The 13,889-nt window shown below is 44.2% G+C and overlaps 1 protein-coding gene across 5 annotated transcripts in view; it reads left to right on the top strand.

Annotated features, from left to right (window-relative positions):
• The first annotated feature begins 3,043 nt into the window (after positions 1 to 3,043).
• LOC132954714 (myosin-10) overlaps positions 3,044 to 13,889 on the top strand; it is a 46,940-nt gene continuing 36,094 nt past the window's right edge. For all 5 annotated transcript variants that reach the window (XM_061027359.1, XM_061027357.1, XM_061027358.1 and 2 more), the window contains exons 1-2: positions 3,044 to 3,448; positions 9,338 to 9,494. In XM_061027359.1, coding sequence (XP_060883342.1) covers positions 3,104 to 3,448; positions 9,338 to 9,494 — 502 coding nt within the window. In that variant the 5' untranslated portion in view covers positions 3,044 to 3,103. The remainder of the gene's footprint in view (positions 3,449 to 9,337; positions 9,495 to 13,889) is intronic.

The raw sequence follows: 13,889 nt of genomic DNA, 5'->3' as shown, positions 1-13,889 counted from the left end.
ATTGTGAGTACACAACACCTTTAGATACATCAGTATTGGAATCGACAATCTGCTAAATTGTTATTTCAAACATTGGAATCGGCATTGCCCATGATTTGCACAATCGGTGCATCTCTATTTACGAGTGAGGGGTTGGTTTCTCCCAGCCAATGATTGAGAGAGGGAAAGACCTGCGAAGTGGGAGCCCAAATGTCTCCATGCTGCCCTGGTGGGTGGGTGGGTGCAATGCATAGAAATTTGGGGAATAGATTCCCCACCACAGTTTTGAAATTCTCTGAAATATGTGTGTTAACTTGTGAGTGATATCTATGAGATTATGATTCATAAGGAAGGCACAGCCCACATTTCTGCTCAGGTGTATCCTCCCACAGAGTGACACACTGTTTGTATTGATCTGCATGGTCACTGTGTGTGTAGGCGGGATCAGCAGCAGCAGCGGTCAAGTGTGCTCTCTTTAGGAGGGGCCCCAAAGTGTGGAGGCAACGCTGTGCCTGCTGTGGTGCTGCATACCAAAGCCCAAATACATGCCTGAGCTTCAATTGTGTGGAGCTGCTGCTGGTCGCATACAGGGTCTCCTGATCATCGGGGAGGGATATCAGACTGTGGTGAACAGGATCTGACTGCTGCCTCTCTGGATATAACACTACACACACACCAGGTAAGTTAAGGTGAATCTTGTCACACTTTAACGGTCGTCATTTCGTTTGCTGGCCTTTAATATTGCCTAAAAAATATACCTTTTGAGCATCTTTATTAATGTTTTGCCTCCACATCATGCGTTACTACACGGAACAGTTAGTGCTGTCGTGTTGTAAGCAGGTAAAGTTGATTGTATTTGATGATAATCGTCGGTGGTGTTGCGGTTAAATTTGCAACCCAACAATCGAAGGCTTTGACACGGAGCCGCGTAACCCGGCCATTATCAGATATTAAACAGATAGTTTCATGTGTTTAATTTAATTCATCGTTACTACTTTAGCGTTTCTTATATTTGCGTAGAAGCTAAAGTTTTGGCGTAACGGTCGCTCTTTCCATGTAACTGGAACTTTAAGCTAGCGTTACCATAGTTACGACGTTACTTATCATTTAGCGGCTACATCCAATAAAGCTACATTTAACCTAATTAGCTTATATAAATCGTATCTATAGGCTTTATACAGACAGGTATAGTATTTAGATAAGTATATATAAGTATAGTTTACAGGACATGCTCTGTCACATATGGTATTCTTTAATGAACCTGCGCAAACCGACATTATTGATAACATCGGTTGCGCAGGTTCATTAAGGAATTAGCCTGATATTTGGAAACAGGACGTCGGGCAGCAAGTTCCCCTCCTGCTGCTTTCCGTTCATGCTGTTCCTCTGCGGGCTTTGCCAATGCACAGTCATCGTGTCTGTTCTATAAGCTCCGTCTGTTTTGACAAGTGCAGGTTGAAGACTTTATCTGGACGACTGGGTGCAGTTTAAGTGGATAAACTGAAGATTTAGAACAGAAAAAAGGGACAAATTCTGTTATTTGTGCCTTTCACGACGTCTCTGCCGTCCTGTTGGATCTGCTGAGTAAACTACGCAGTATGCGGATTGCTGTTGTGCAGATGCATTCAGTGAGAAGTCATGCAGACTATCAGTCCCTCACTTTAATCTGTTTTTGTTTGTCCGACTATTCATTCATTTATCAGTTCAGTATATGACATGCTCTGTCACATATGCCCAGCCTCACTGTGAGTGTTTCAGTTCATGCATTGTACCCCTGAGATTAATCTGCTTCATTTGAATGTCATTATTCATGCAGTAATTAGATTTAGTCAAACAAAGTCCATGAAATGTTAGAGACATATTGAGGCTATTAGGGCTTTAAATAATATAAGGACACTTATCTCATGACACTTTACATATAAGTGGTATTGTAGCTATATATCTGTTTTATTCATTGATGTTCTGCAGGGGCGTGTCTAGACTTTCTCTACTGGGGTGGCCCTGACTGATGCAGGGGTAGCAGAATTGAATTTATTTACCCTTCTATCTCTTATAAGATAAGATAATCCTTTATTTATCCCACAATGGGGAAATTCACAGTGTTACAGCAGCAAAGATTGCAAACAGAAAGTGAACACAGTACAATTTAAATAAAAAAAGAAAGAAAAATAGCTGTATCGTATACTTTAACAAAACACAAGAGAAGGGAACATATACATCGTCTCAGTGTAATACTTTAAGCATGTCACAGTTTAAAGCACCTGCAGAATGTCAAACTTGCAAAATATATTTATTGGCACATTGTTAGATGCACATGTGTATGGCCTCACTTCATACCTTCATATGTGTCTATTAAATATATGTACTTATATTTATCTACAATAAGTACCAACAAAAGATAGGTGCTATACACAGACATGTTGATAACACAGCTGGAATAGTTAATAGGAATAGTTTGACTTAAGTCCCGCCTCTGACAAGGCAAATAGCCAATCATTGTTTTAGGATTTTGGGGTGACATCTAGGGTGGCCAATAAGATTCAAAAGGGGGCCCGGGTGACCCCTCTGGACACACCCCTGCTCTTTTTGTTAAATGTCTGCAGATAACATTTGTTATGAATTGGCCCTTTTCAAATAAAGATTTATTGATTGAAATGGTATCCTTAATGTGAGTGCAGGAGATTTGTTTCCATACATGCATTGTATCCCAGAGATGAATCCGATTGATTTTAAAAGCCATTATTCAAAAACTAAACTACAGCCATGAAATATTAACAGTCAAATACTGAGGCTTTGAGGGACTCATTCACAGAGTTTAAGGACACAAAAGGTGGACATTCATCTGTAAAGTCTTCTCATGTAGATAAAGTCTAGTCAGTAATTTTTGAGATATGATTTACAGAGCCTGATCACTTATTAACAAATGAGCAAGCATGATGCATTAGTGGTAAGGTAAAGCTTCCTTTAGGCAGAAACCTCAGACAGAACCAGACTCGGTGGTGGACAGAGAGATGGAGAATCTACTTTTCGATGTTTTGCGTCATGCATGTCCAGTTTAAGGTAACAACCCCTGCTCTCGTGTGTGTTCCAGGTGGCCACGTTGCTCTGGTAAACCCCAGGTAAGATGTCTCATCGGAGTGGGCAAGAGGACCCGGAGCGGTACCTGTTCGTGGACCGGGCCGTCGTTTACAACCCAGCCACGCAGGCCGACTGGACGGCCAAGAAGCTGGTGTGGGTCCCCTCGGAGCGCCATGGCTTTGAGGCAGCCGGCATCCGGGAGGAGCGGGGCGACGAGGTGCAGGTGGAGCTGGCGGAGAACGGCAAGAAGGTGATGATCAACAAGGACGACATCCAGAAGATGAACCCGCCCAAGTTCAGCAAGGTGGAGGACATGGCCGAGCTCACCTGCCTGAATGAAGCGTCTGTGCTGCACAACCTGAAGGACAGATACTACTCAGGACTCATATACGTAAGTGACACACACCTGGACCCTTTAAGTGTTCTGTTTTCTTTCCAAGCTGGGGAATGATTAACCTTAAAACTCACAGATCTCACAGCTCTCTCAGCTGTAGATTGAATTTCACTCCCAGATGTTATTATCACAAATAATGGACAGGATTTCTGCTTGGATTCAAACTAGTCTTTGCTATTGGCCCTCTGATTTTGGCACTCTTTTGTGAAAAGAAGACCTGATACTTTCAGTATTTCCTCACAGACTGAGCTGGCATTGAACTCTTCTTCTGCACTGACTGAATCCTGACCCCGCACTCACATATTTGCACACGGTTTGAGTGACAGCTCTCACAAGTCTTTTAACCATTGCCAGACTTTTTACCCCCTCTGGATCTTCCCTCCTTAGTGCCCCAAGGTTACAGATTGTTACCTCCCCCCCATGGCTTCCCCTCTCACCTCAGCCCAAATGTAAGCCTCCTCCATAAACACCCCTGGGTTCAGTTTGTTTGTCCTTCTCTGCGCTCCTACTGGTGGGTCTTGTTTGATCACCGAGACAGCGTGATCTCTCTCCTTCTCTCTCTCCTTCTCTCTCTCCTTCTCTCTCTCCTTCTCTCTCTCCTTCTCTCTCTCCTCAGGTCGTCTGTGTTACACTTCACACATTTGGCCTAAGCCCGGAAAAACCAGCACAGCTTTAGATTTACTTGTATTATTGGATAGTCCATTTGACCCCGATAATGTCTTAAAAACATGTTAAATGTATGAATGAATCAAAGCTTAAGTTTGAGGGGGTTTTTATGTCTGCGTGGTCGGCGTCCCCGTATTCCACTTTCACCACTGATGGATCTCCTCGGCGATGTTCTGGTTGTGTTCTTGACCCATTTAGTGACACTATTTCCAGGAATAGAAAGTGGGTTGTTTTTTTTTTTCTCGTGAGAGACTGTGGTTCAGGGACTGCAGCGGGAACTTGTTGCACAAATTCACACATCGCCGCTGACTTTCAGACGATCCCGTTTGGGATGTTTGGTGTGCACTGCTTTGCGAGTGTTCAGTCTTCTCAGTACTTCCTTCTTTAAGTCAAATTGTTGGTGTTTCAGTTAAGTGATAGAGCAGAGCTTCAGTTCGACTTGCCTCGTTCTCCCGGGTTTCTCTTTATTTTCCCTCTCATACCACAGTGTCATGGTTTCTACGTTCTTTTTTGTGTGTGTGTGGTGTGGTTCAGGATTGGCTTCAGCGCTTGTTAAATCAGCCCTCGGCCAGGAGAAATTGAAAACATGTGCTTGACTGTGTTGGTTTCCTATCAGGGAGAGAATTTTCCTGCAGAAGAAGAAACCCTCAAAACCTTTTCCAGCATATTGATTTACCCCCCCCCCCCAGAGCGCAGCGACATCCACTGCAGACATAATATAAAACCTCCCCCAGGCTGTGTTCCTTTTGAGGTTTGTTGGGGGAGACCTCTATATCTGAGTGTGATCAGCATGGATCTTTTGGAGTCTGATATAGGATGAGGCCTCTCTGCTTTTTTTTTTTTTTTTGAATCAGTGAGATGTGTAGAGAGTGAAATGATAAAGTGACCTTACTATATGATCAGACATTAAGGAAACATGCTATGTTGAAGTTATTAGTATCCCTATTATTATTCTAACTTCACCGGCCAGCAACTGAAGCCTTGAGGCTACTTCTGCATTTTGAGTTCTTAGTTTTAGTGATTCATCTCTCCTCTTTGCCGGTCTGACGGCTTCATCCGTGTGATGCCGGTGAGACACTTCAGCCAACTCATTTAGTGCAGCAGCTTTCTATCAGTGAGTCGGTGACGCACAGGCTGACCACAGTGCTACACACTAGCCATGGCAGCGAGGCTACAAGCGGGCCTTTGTGTCGTTTGATAAGCCTCAGCTGTCAGAAAGCCTCAGCATTCTTCCACAGCAGAAAGATCGTCCGTCTGTCTGTCTCCTGACGCCCACTTCAGCTCTGCTGCTGCTCAGTGTCCGTGCTGTCTGCCCCGACGAGTCTGCTGCTGCCCTGCCTCACTGATCCTGGACTATACAGACTTTAATTCTTCCATCATAACATCATCTTTGTACAGTCTTACCCTTTTTAGCTTTTTAAAAAAAATACTGAGATTTAAAGTCTAGATCTATGTAATCATATTTTCCTGCACAAAAACTTGCTCGAGAGGTCTTTGATCAAACACGTGTCAAAGTATTGAACATCTTTACAATCTTAGTATGCAAGCAACTCCTTTCGGTGTACAACGAGCGCCATGTTCAGTAAACAGTAGAGTACCAATTAATAATAGATCAATTCTCCTCTTTATGATTAAGTGAGAAATCGTTTCCACATTTTGTTTCTGGAGAAAAGCAGAAGACTTCTGTTTTCACTGTGAATGAAAACCATCCATCTAACTGCAGGGATCATATTTCAAAAGCCTGGTCTGAAGTAATCAATACATTTGTTATAAAATCACTGCAGAAACACTGTCAAGGGTACTTTCAAGGTTTTCCTGCACTCCATCTAGATCAGCAGCCCTCAGAGCGCCCCCCCCTCAGCCTCTGCAGCGGACGCTCCACGTAGGCAGGCTGGCCGCTGGCTGACTGATCAGAGGTGGCAGATGGGGTCGGCTGTTGTGTCTGCTGTTGCCTGAGTGTTTCTCAGCTGTTACTAGGCCACAGGATCCCCACCCCTGGATCTGATTTCACAGTGGAAATATCACCTTCTCCTTCCTGGACTGGGCCTCGACGCGTTGGTTTGGCAGGCCGCGTTGAGTGAGCTCAGCTAGCTGGAAACGGGAGCAGTGAATGTTCTTTATGCTGCGATGATCCTGCAGGATCGTTCACTGTAATAACTGTTGTGCAACAAAACAAGCATGCAGAGAGTTTTTGAGACTATTAGCAGGTTATCTAAGCAAAGTGACCACAGTAACGTATCAACAGAAAAGAACTGGCAACATGCTGCAAATTAAAAAAGGTAAATGTTTGCTGTCACAAGGCGTTCACAACTTTTGAAAGTTTTCCAAAAGCCTGACAGCTTTAAGCAGCTTACCTGTCACTAAAACGGGTTGCAGGGGGTTCGTTCTGCATAATTTAAAGCCTTAATATTAATAAAGTAGATATGTTTAATAAAAATGAACCCCTCATTTGGTTTTGGGGAACAAGGAAATGAGCCTCGATGTTTGTTTCTGCTGTTTTACCATTTAAATAAAAAGATAAGTTGCGATTCACTTTGGCTTAATTTTTTCCAAAAAGGTTGCTGCTTGGGTTAAATCAAAAATCTCATTCATACAGAGACATGATGCAGTAAATTACTACACCACCTGTGAGCTCTTCAGCCGCCTGGGACAGTCCAGGTAGACACTGCAGCCCAGGTATCTCTGTGCAGCTGCAGAACCAAAGAGAACAGAACAGACTCGCTATTTATAGCAGCTCCAGTTTGCAGATAAAGGTGAATTCATTATTTATTAGTCTGTAAAAAAAGGAGAGTGGAGACTTAGATTTCAGCCTCTCTCTCTCTCTCTCTCTCTCTCGGCCCGTCAGTTGGGGGTTAATTTAGAGGAAGTCTGAGCACTCGGTTCACAGTTTTCACAGTTTGCTACACCTCTGTGTCTGAGCTGGATCAGACCTGAGGGAGCTCTGTCAGCTGGATCGTTGCTCTGCTCTTCATTTCACCTCTCTCTCATTCACCACCTTCTCCTCTCTCTTTCTCAGCTGCAGCGTTAGAGCTGTTACATAACGTCTACAGTGTTCAGTCTGCCCTCGGGGGGGGGGGGCCTCTTTGTGAACACACGACTGCTGAGTCACTTACGGCACGACGGAGCCTCTTGAACCCTGGATGTAGTTTTCATTATGAAGCAGGTGTCACAATGTTTGATGCTCTGATAGGAAAAGAACACAGTCCCTTTATGTTTGACTTTATGGGCTGTGCTGTGTTCTGGCAGGATTTGCAGCCGCAGTAAGAGGAGGGGGATGATACAATAAAAAGCTCTTGAAATATTCAAAAGCATCGGCTGTCAGTCCAGAGAGAAGTCATGCTTTCATTAACTCTGAGCGTGCTGTGCTGGCAGCTAAAGATGTGACTACTACTGGATAGATTTCAGGCTCATTGCAAAACATTTTGAAGCTTTAATAATCTAAGTCTTTGAAAACAGAACGTCCCTGCAGAGTGAACAAAAAGCAAAAAAGATGTGACGACTTCCTGAAAGAATTTCAGCTCCGATAAAAAACATTTACAGTTGTTCCTCTTCTCCTGATTTCTTTAGATTTCTAAAGAAAGTGTTTCCTGTCAAGTTTGAATGTTTGGACCCAGAAGGAGACAAAGCAAACAAACACGTCTGTCACCGTGACTTTAAAACCAGCAGGGAGCCGGCTCCTTCTGATCCCCCCCCGCGGCCTCCTGCCAGAAAGTCCAGACTGCTTATTATCCTTCATCCAGCATGTTGTCTGCTTCTGATACGGGACAGTACATGTGTGTCCAGGCGGGTCGTGTTTGTTTGTATCACATGTTTCAGAAACACACACGGCATCAAAAGCAAGCAAGACAAAGTGCGACTCAGTCCTCTTTTAGTGTAATGAAATCAATCACACCGATAGTATGGTGAAGTTCTATCTGTGGACGTGTTGTCAGTGTGTCATTATCGTCAGGTATGAGCTAACAAAACAAAGGTACTCCTGGAGGCGTCCATGTTGTAGACCTGAGTTTGGAGGTAAATAGAACGCACCAAGAGGTTAAGGCCCCGTGTCCACCTATCGTTTTTTTTGAGTGCCAGCGTCTTATCTTCAATTGTTTTCAATGAGTAGAGAGCGTTGGCAGCAGAAAGCAGCCGGAGGTTACAGCGCTGAAGAAGATTATGACTCTCCTTCCTCTCTGTAAAGTAAAAAGAAAACATTTACCTGTATGCATATCGATAAGGTTTACATCAGGATGCATTTTAAACCAGTAAGCGAAGTCATGGTGGGCGTCTGCGTGTAGCCACCAGAACTGTCCTAACATACCAGTGGTGAAAGACACACTCTCTACATGCTGCTCTTTCTCTGTGTCATCTATAGGGGGGAATGTAAAGCCTCTATGACATCTGCAGAATATGAGAGAGAGAGAGAGAGAGAGAGCGTGCTCGCCCCTGCAGGCCCCCTCTCTCTCTCTCATTCCTGCTCGCTCGATTCAGCCGAGGAGGGTTCTTCATACCACACACAGTCTCAGGGGAGACATCTTCAGGGCTTATTGCTCAGAGAAATGCAACACCAAGAGCGAGAGAGAGAGAAGGCTGAATGTTTGCAGGGGAAGTCGTTTACTGCAATAAGAGTCTTTAAGATATTTTCATACACTCCTTGTTCACGTTCTGCTCTTTTAGGGTTCACTGCAAACACTGAACTGTGTTTTATCCACACATATTAAATAACTCTAAACATTCTGCTGCTTCTGCTCCCTCATACTGCACACAGCACTTTGTATTATTATTTAACACCCCTTCAATATTAGGAGCCCAATGCCTTGCTTCCATGTTGCTTGATTGTGTTTTTATTCTAACATAAGTGTTTGATGGTTTTAATGTCTTACTGTGTGTTTTAAACATTTAATATTTGCACACTCAAGTCAAATGCAAGTTTCTGCCTTTACATGCACAAGTAGAAAATAAAAGCCGGGGCGCTGAATCGTCATTAAAGAATCCGCTTCTATTCTGTGTAACTGCACTTTTATTTTTTAAGCTGCATTATCAAACAGTGCAGGAGCAGCAGCAATATGGCAGGATGTAAACTTTACAAACACTGAAGCTCAAAATGACCTTTGAACAGTGTTTTGACCTGCAGACTTGGTGTTTAAGATCAGACATGAAAGCCAAATCCAGCTCACTAAAGTCAGACTTTGTTCTCTGATTTAATGTCCCATGTTTGTCTTTCCCTCTGCTTGATTACAGACATACTCGGGCCTGTTCTGCGTGGTCATCAACCCCTACAAGAACCTGCCCATTTATTCAGAGAACATCATCGAGATGTACAGAGGGAAGAAGAGGCACGAGATGCCGCCACACATCTACGCCATCTCTGAATCTGCTTACCGCTGCATGCTGCAAGGTGGGACACTCTTTTGTTTTACTCTCATTCACCTTAATCCTGGCTGTTATGAAGCTCTGTGATGTCACCGCTGGTCTTTATCTGGAGCATTATGAAACTTTCATGTGTTGGGGATGAGTGCACACAGTGTCATTTCTCTGTTTTACAATGAGAAAGTCAAATAACAGGTCATGGTGTCGTTGGGGGATCTGGATCTTGATGTTGGTTCTTTCTTTGTTTTTGGTCACAGGAGTTTAGCTCACTTGCAGGCAGCCCAGGGTTTCAGCTGCATATTCCAGGAGATTAGTGTGTGAAGAAAGCGTGCAAAGTGTGTGAAAGTTAACAAGGTCAGCGAGGATGTGACATCACTGATTATGCCTGAGTAGGAGAATGAGAATCTGGCAGATTTTTCAGATGTATCACCCGGGGTTAGTTCATAATAAAAGGTTGTAAAATAATCTTATCCGCACCGTCATCAGCTCTGTTCACGCTGTGCGCTGGATGACGGGTTGAGGTGTGAAGTGGTGTTGGTCACTCAGCTTGTTCTCTGAATGATTTGCTACGTGTGCTTGTGTAACTAACTTCCTGTCGGCCGATATTCCTCCAAAGCACGGGCAGATTTCTTCATCAATGGCTGACACACAAGTTCAACTCAAATGTATAATGGTGAAATAATCCTTATTTTAGAGCTGCACTTGAACATCATAATGTCTCAGTCTTCATGGCCTCTTAAGACCTCCAATCTTTTGACATTGTAGACGATGAGAAGAAGAAGGTGGCTTTGTCGCAGCGTCTCTCTCAGGCGCTCGCAGTGGTTTTGTGACGTTTGACACAAAAAGTCAAAACATGGCAACTTGCATGAAAGTTTTTTTAAAGCTGCAGAAAAAATCAAATGAAGGTGAACAGATAAAAAAGATGCGATATTCTGTGAGTGCACATTTGGTCCTACATGAGGATACTGTTGCTCAAGCCTAAGTGAGTCACTCATCTCCTTTATGGGCACTTTCCATATGTTGCATGCACTAAATATATCTTAATTTGAAACCCACACACACACACACACACACACACTCACACACACACACACACACACACACTCACACACACACACACTCACACATTCCTCTCAAACTTGTATCACTATGCAAAGTATTTGTCCTGATATGGGACACCTCTCTTGTGCCACACCATTCTTTTCTCTCTGACCCCCTTTTTTTCCCCCCTCGGCTCAGAGCTCGCTTCATTCTTTTGCTGTCCCTCACAAAAGGGGCGGGGCTAAGCAGCCTGTGGAATGAGGTCATCGCTGTCCCTGGCTTTCCATACCATGCTGTGCTAAATTCCTCGAGCTGAGTCATTATCAAGTCATAACGCTCGTCCAGGCAGCGTGTAACCGGGGTTACCATGGTTACAGGACTGTGGATACCTGACCTGTATGTGTGTTTGTGTGTGTTTGTGTTCACCTGAGATCTCAAACAGAGGTTTCACCTGTTGAATCAACAGCAGGGAGGGGCTTCTTTGTGTCTCATTCAGACTGAGAGACGCCGTGTCTTTCAGCTTTTACAAACTATCTAGGATCTCCCACCGCTTCTTAATTGCTTCTTTTTTCTCTCATTGACGAGAGCAGCTGGCATCCCTCATTCCCGCCCTTTTACGAACCACTTTCTCTAGTTCTCTCATCTTTTTTCTTCCCGCTTGCTCTAAACCAGAACGTTGTGGCTTGGACAACACTAAAGAGGAAAATTCCCCACATCTTTTCAAAGCTCCTCCTGGTCGCCTTTTACTTCACATGAAAACTCTGGACCGCAGCCCTGCTGGAAGCTCGCTGGTGGTGGCTCAGTTTGCTTTGTTCCTTCCTTCATGTTCTTTGATCAGAAAACACAGGAGGACGAGCGTGGGGAACGTCCACCTCTGAGTCGCCCCTCGACATCATGATATATCTGCTGTCGCCATCATTCAGCCTCTCTCTGTTGCGTTTTATTTTACCCCTCAACGGGCCCTGACCACATGACAAGTATCAGGAACATTAATGTGAACTGTACAATGGGCGCCGTGTCTTTTAAAACCGCCGCCACAGCTTTCCAGCCATATCGATTCTGTCACATCTGCATCGATGCTCTTATTTGCAAGGAGTACGTGATGATGTATTGCAAAAATTGGTTTATTTTTGTGCTTTTTATGACTTTATTTTAGAGGTAGGACAGTGCATAGAGTCAGGAATCAGGGAGAGAGAGAGAGTAGGGAATGAGATGAGGGAAAGGAGCCCCCCTACAGCTCTAATTTCAATATAATCTATCATTCAAATAACAAAGATTGTTTTGTTTTTTCAACATGTGGTATCTAAAAGTATCAAAGCGTTGAACATTTTGAAAACCTTATTCAGGAAAAGGGGCTGTGCTTTCTCTGGCAGTCATACAGAAAAACATAAAACCACAGGCACGGATCTTTATTTTCTGAGGGGAATGCCAAAGATAGTTTTGTATTTTCCACATATAATATATTGCAGAAGACCTCTCTCCAAAAAACATAACCTTACATAACATGAGCAGCTGCATTCAGACAGTTGTTCTGAGAGTTATGAGTCCTGTTTGACATGAACGACAGATATGAAACATGAGGCAACCGCTAGACAAGAGGAAAAAGTTCTGGAAAACAGAAACCAGAGGGAGGGCCAATCTGGGGGAGACAAAAGTGGAATGTGAAGTGAAATCTTTGGTACTGAAGGAGATACTGGGGGGAACGGGGATAAAAGAGGGCAGAGAACCCTTCAGACACAATGGTCGGGGTTGGTACTGCAGATTCAGGAAAGAAGAGGAAGAGGAAGAGGAGGAGAGCGAGGGAGCGGGACAGAAGGGACAGAGTTATGGGGGAAACAGAGCAGAGGGTAAGGGGTAAAGGCTGAGGGGGTGGCCAGTATTGTGCCTCACAATGGGGGCTTTGTGCAGTGTGAAGGGGGCTGGGACCAGGGCGCTGCGAGTGTGCGCGTGTATGTGTGTGAGGGTGCAGGCTGTAGCTCTTGCAGGGGGAAACGAGGCCTCTTGTTGGGGCAGAGAGGGCTGCAGAGGAGGGCACATCCAGGCTCTGAGTGACAAGACAGGTGTGTGTGTGTGTGTGTGTGTGTGTGTGTGTGTGTGTGTGTGTGTGTGTGTGTGTGTGTGTGTGTGTGTGTGTGTGTGTGTGTGTGTGTGTGTGTGTGTGTGTGTGTGTGTGTGTGTGTGTGTGTGTGTGTGTGTCAGTCAAGGTCCTCGAATGTCTGTGCTCTCAAAATGTTAAAGAGAAGCATTTTTTACGACCATAGTAAAAAAATAAGTGTCTGAAGATCTGTAGTTTCGGTCCTTTTTTGATACTGTCGATCATTAAAATAAAAGATATTGTAACGTTTTTAAACACACCACAACCGTGGTTTAAAGATGATGTTTGCACAAATGTACTGCAAACACACACACTCTCTCTCTCTCTCTCTCTCTCACCCACACACACACACACAGATGGGAGGATGTGTCTGAATGGCAGACAGCTGTGGAGTTCATTCAGTATATAATCATATTTCTGTTTGGGGGTTGTAAATCATTTTCTGATTCATGGTTATGTTCAACACGCCAACGCTTTTCCTGCGGCGCCTGAACTGTGCGATGATCTGAGGGGAAGTGCTCCTGTGTATTACACATGTATGTATCTGTTTCGCTTCATAGGAACAATCAAGCTATTAAAATAACAAAGCTTTGCTGCACACATTTTTGTGGATAATATTCCAGGTTTTTGTCATTTCATGAGTTTCTAGACTTCAGAGAGCAGAAAGACTTCCCCTGGACTCTTCATAATAAAGCTCTTGTATTGTATGTGACGATGTAATTTCCTGCAAAGGATTAATAAAGTATCCATCTATCTATCTATGACCTCCTGTGGTTAAGATACATTCGAGCAGTGTGTGTCTGCGGGTGTCAGACGTGGTCATATAACCGAGAGAGGAGATGATTTAAGGAGTCTGTCATGTATTGCGGTCGTTCTTTGAAAGTGTTGTCATGACCGACGGGTAACATCGATAGCAGGAGCCTCAGCAGGACGGATAGAGTTACCTGTCTGCTGCTGTTTCTGCCCTCTCACCCGTGTGTCACTCTGTTTAATGAGCTACTGACGACATGTGTGTTTGTTCATCTGTAAACTGCACACTATCAGTCTGAGACATTGTGTCTCTGCTACAGCCTCCACGTTTTACTTTCCCTCTCATGCAGACTCTCGCCACCTTTCATCCCTTTTCTGTTTTTTGTTTTGTTTTTTACATTCTTTCACTTTTGTTTCTGTGCCACACACTGACACAGCGTCCCCTCTGTGCCCTGAATGCCCCACTCCCTCCTGTGTGTCTGGCTTCCTGTGGGGTTGCAGAGCTTAGCGTGGCGATATTGGAGGTGCTAGCGTAAA

Source organism: Labrus mixtus, chromosome 20 (genome assembly GCF_963584025.1).
Source record: "Labrus mixtus chromosome 20, fLabMix1.1, whole genome shotgun sequence".
In the NCBI taxonomy this organism is placed as follows: domain Eukaryota; kingdom Metazoa; phylum Chordata; class Actinopteri; order Labriformes; family Labridae; genus Labrus; species Labrus mixtus.
The sequence above is the reverse complement of the archived record's forward strand: the minus strand, read 5'-3'. Positions and strand labels throughout refer to the sequence as shown.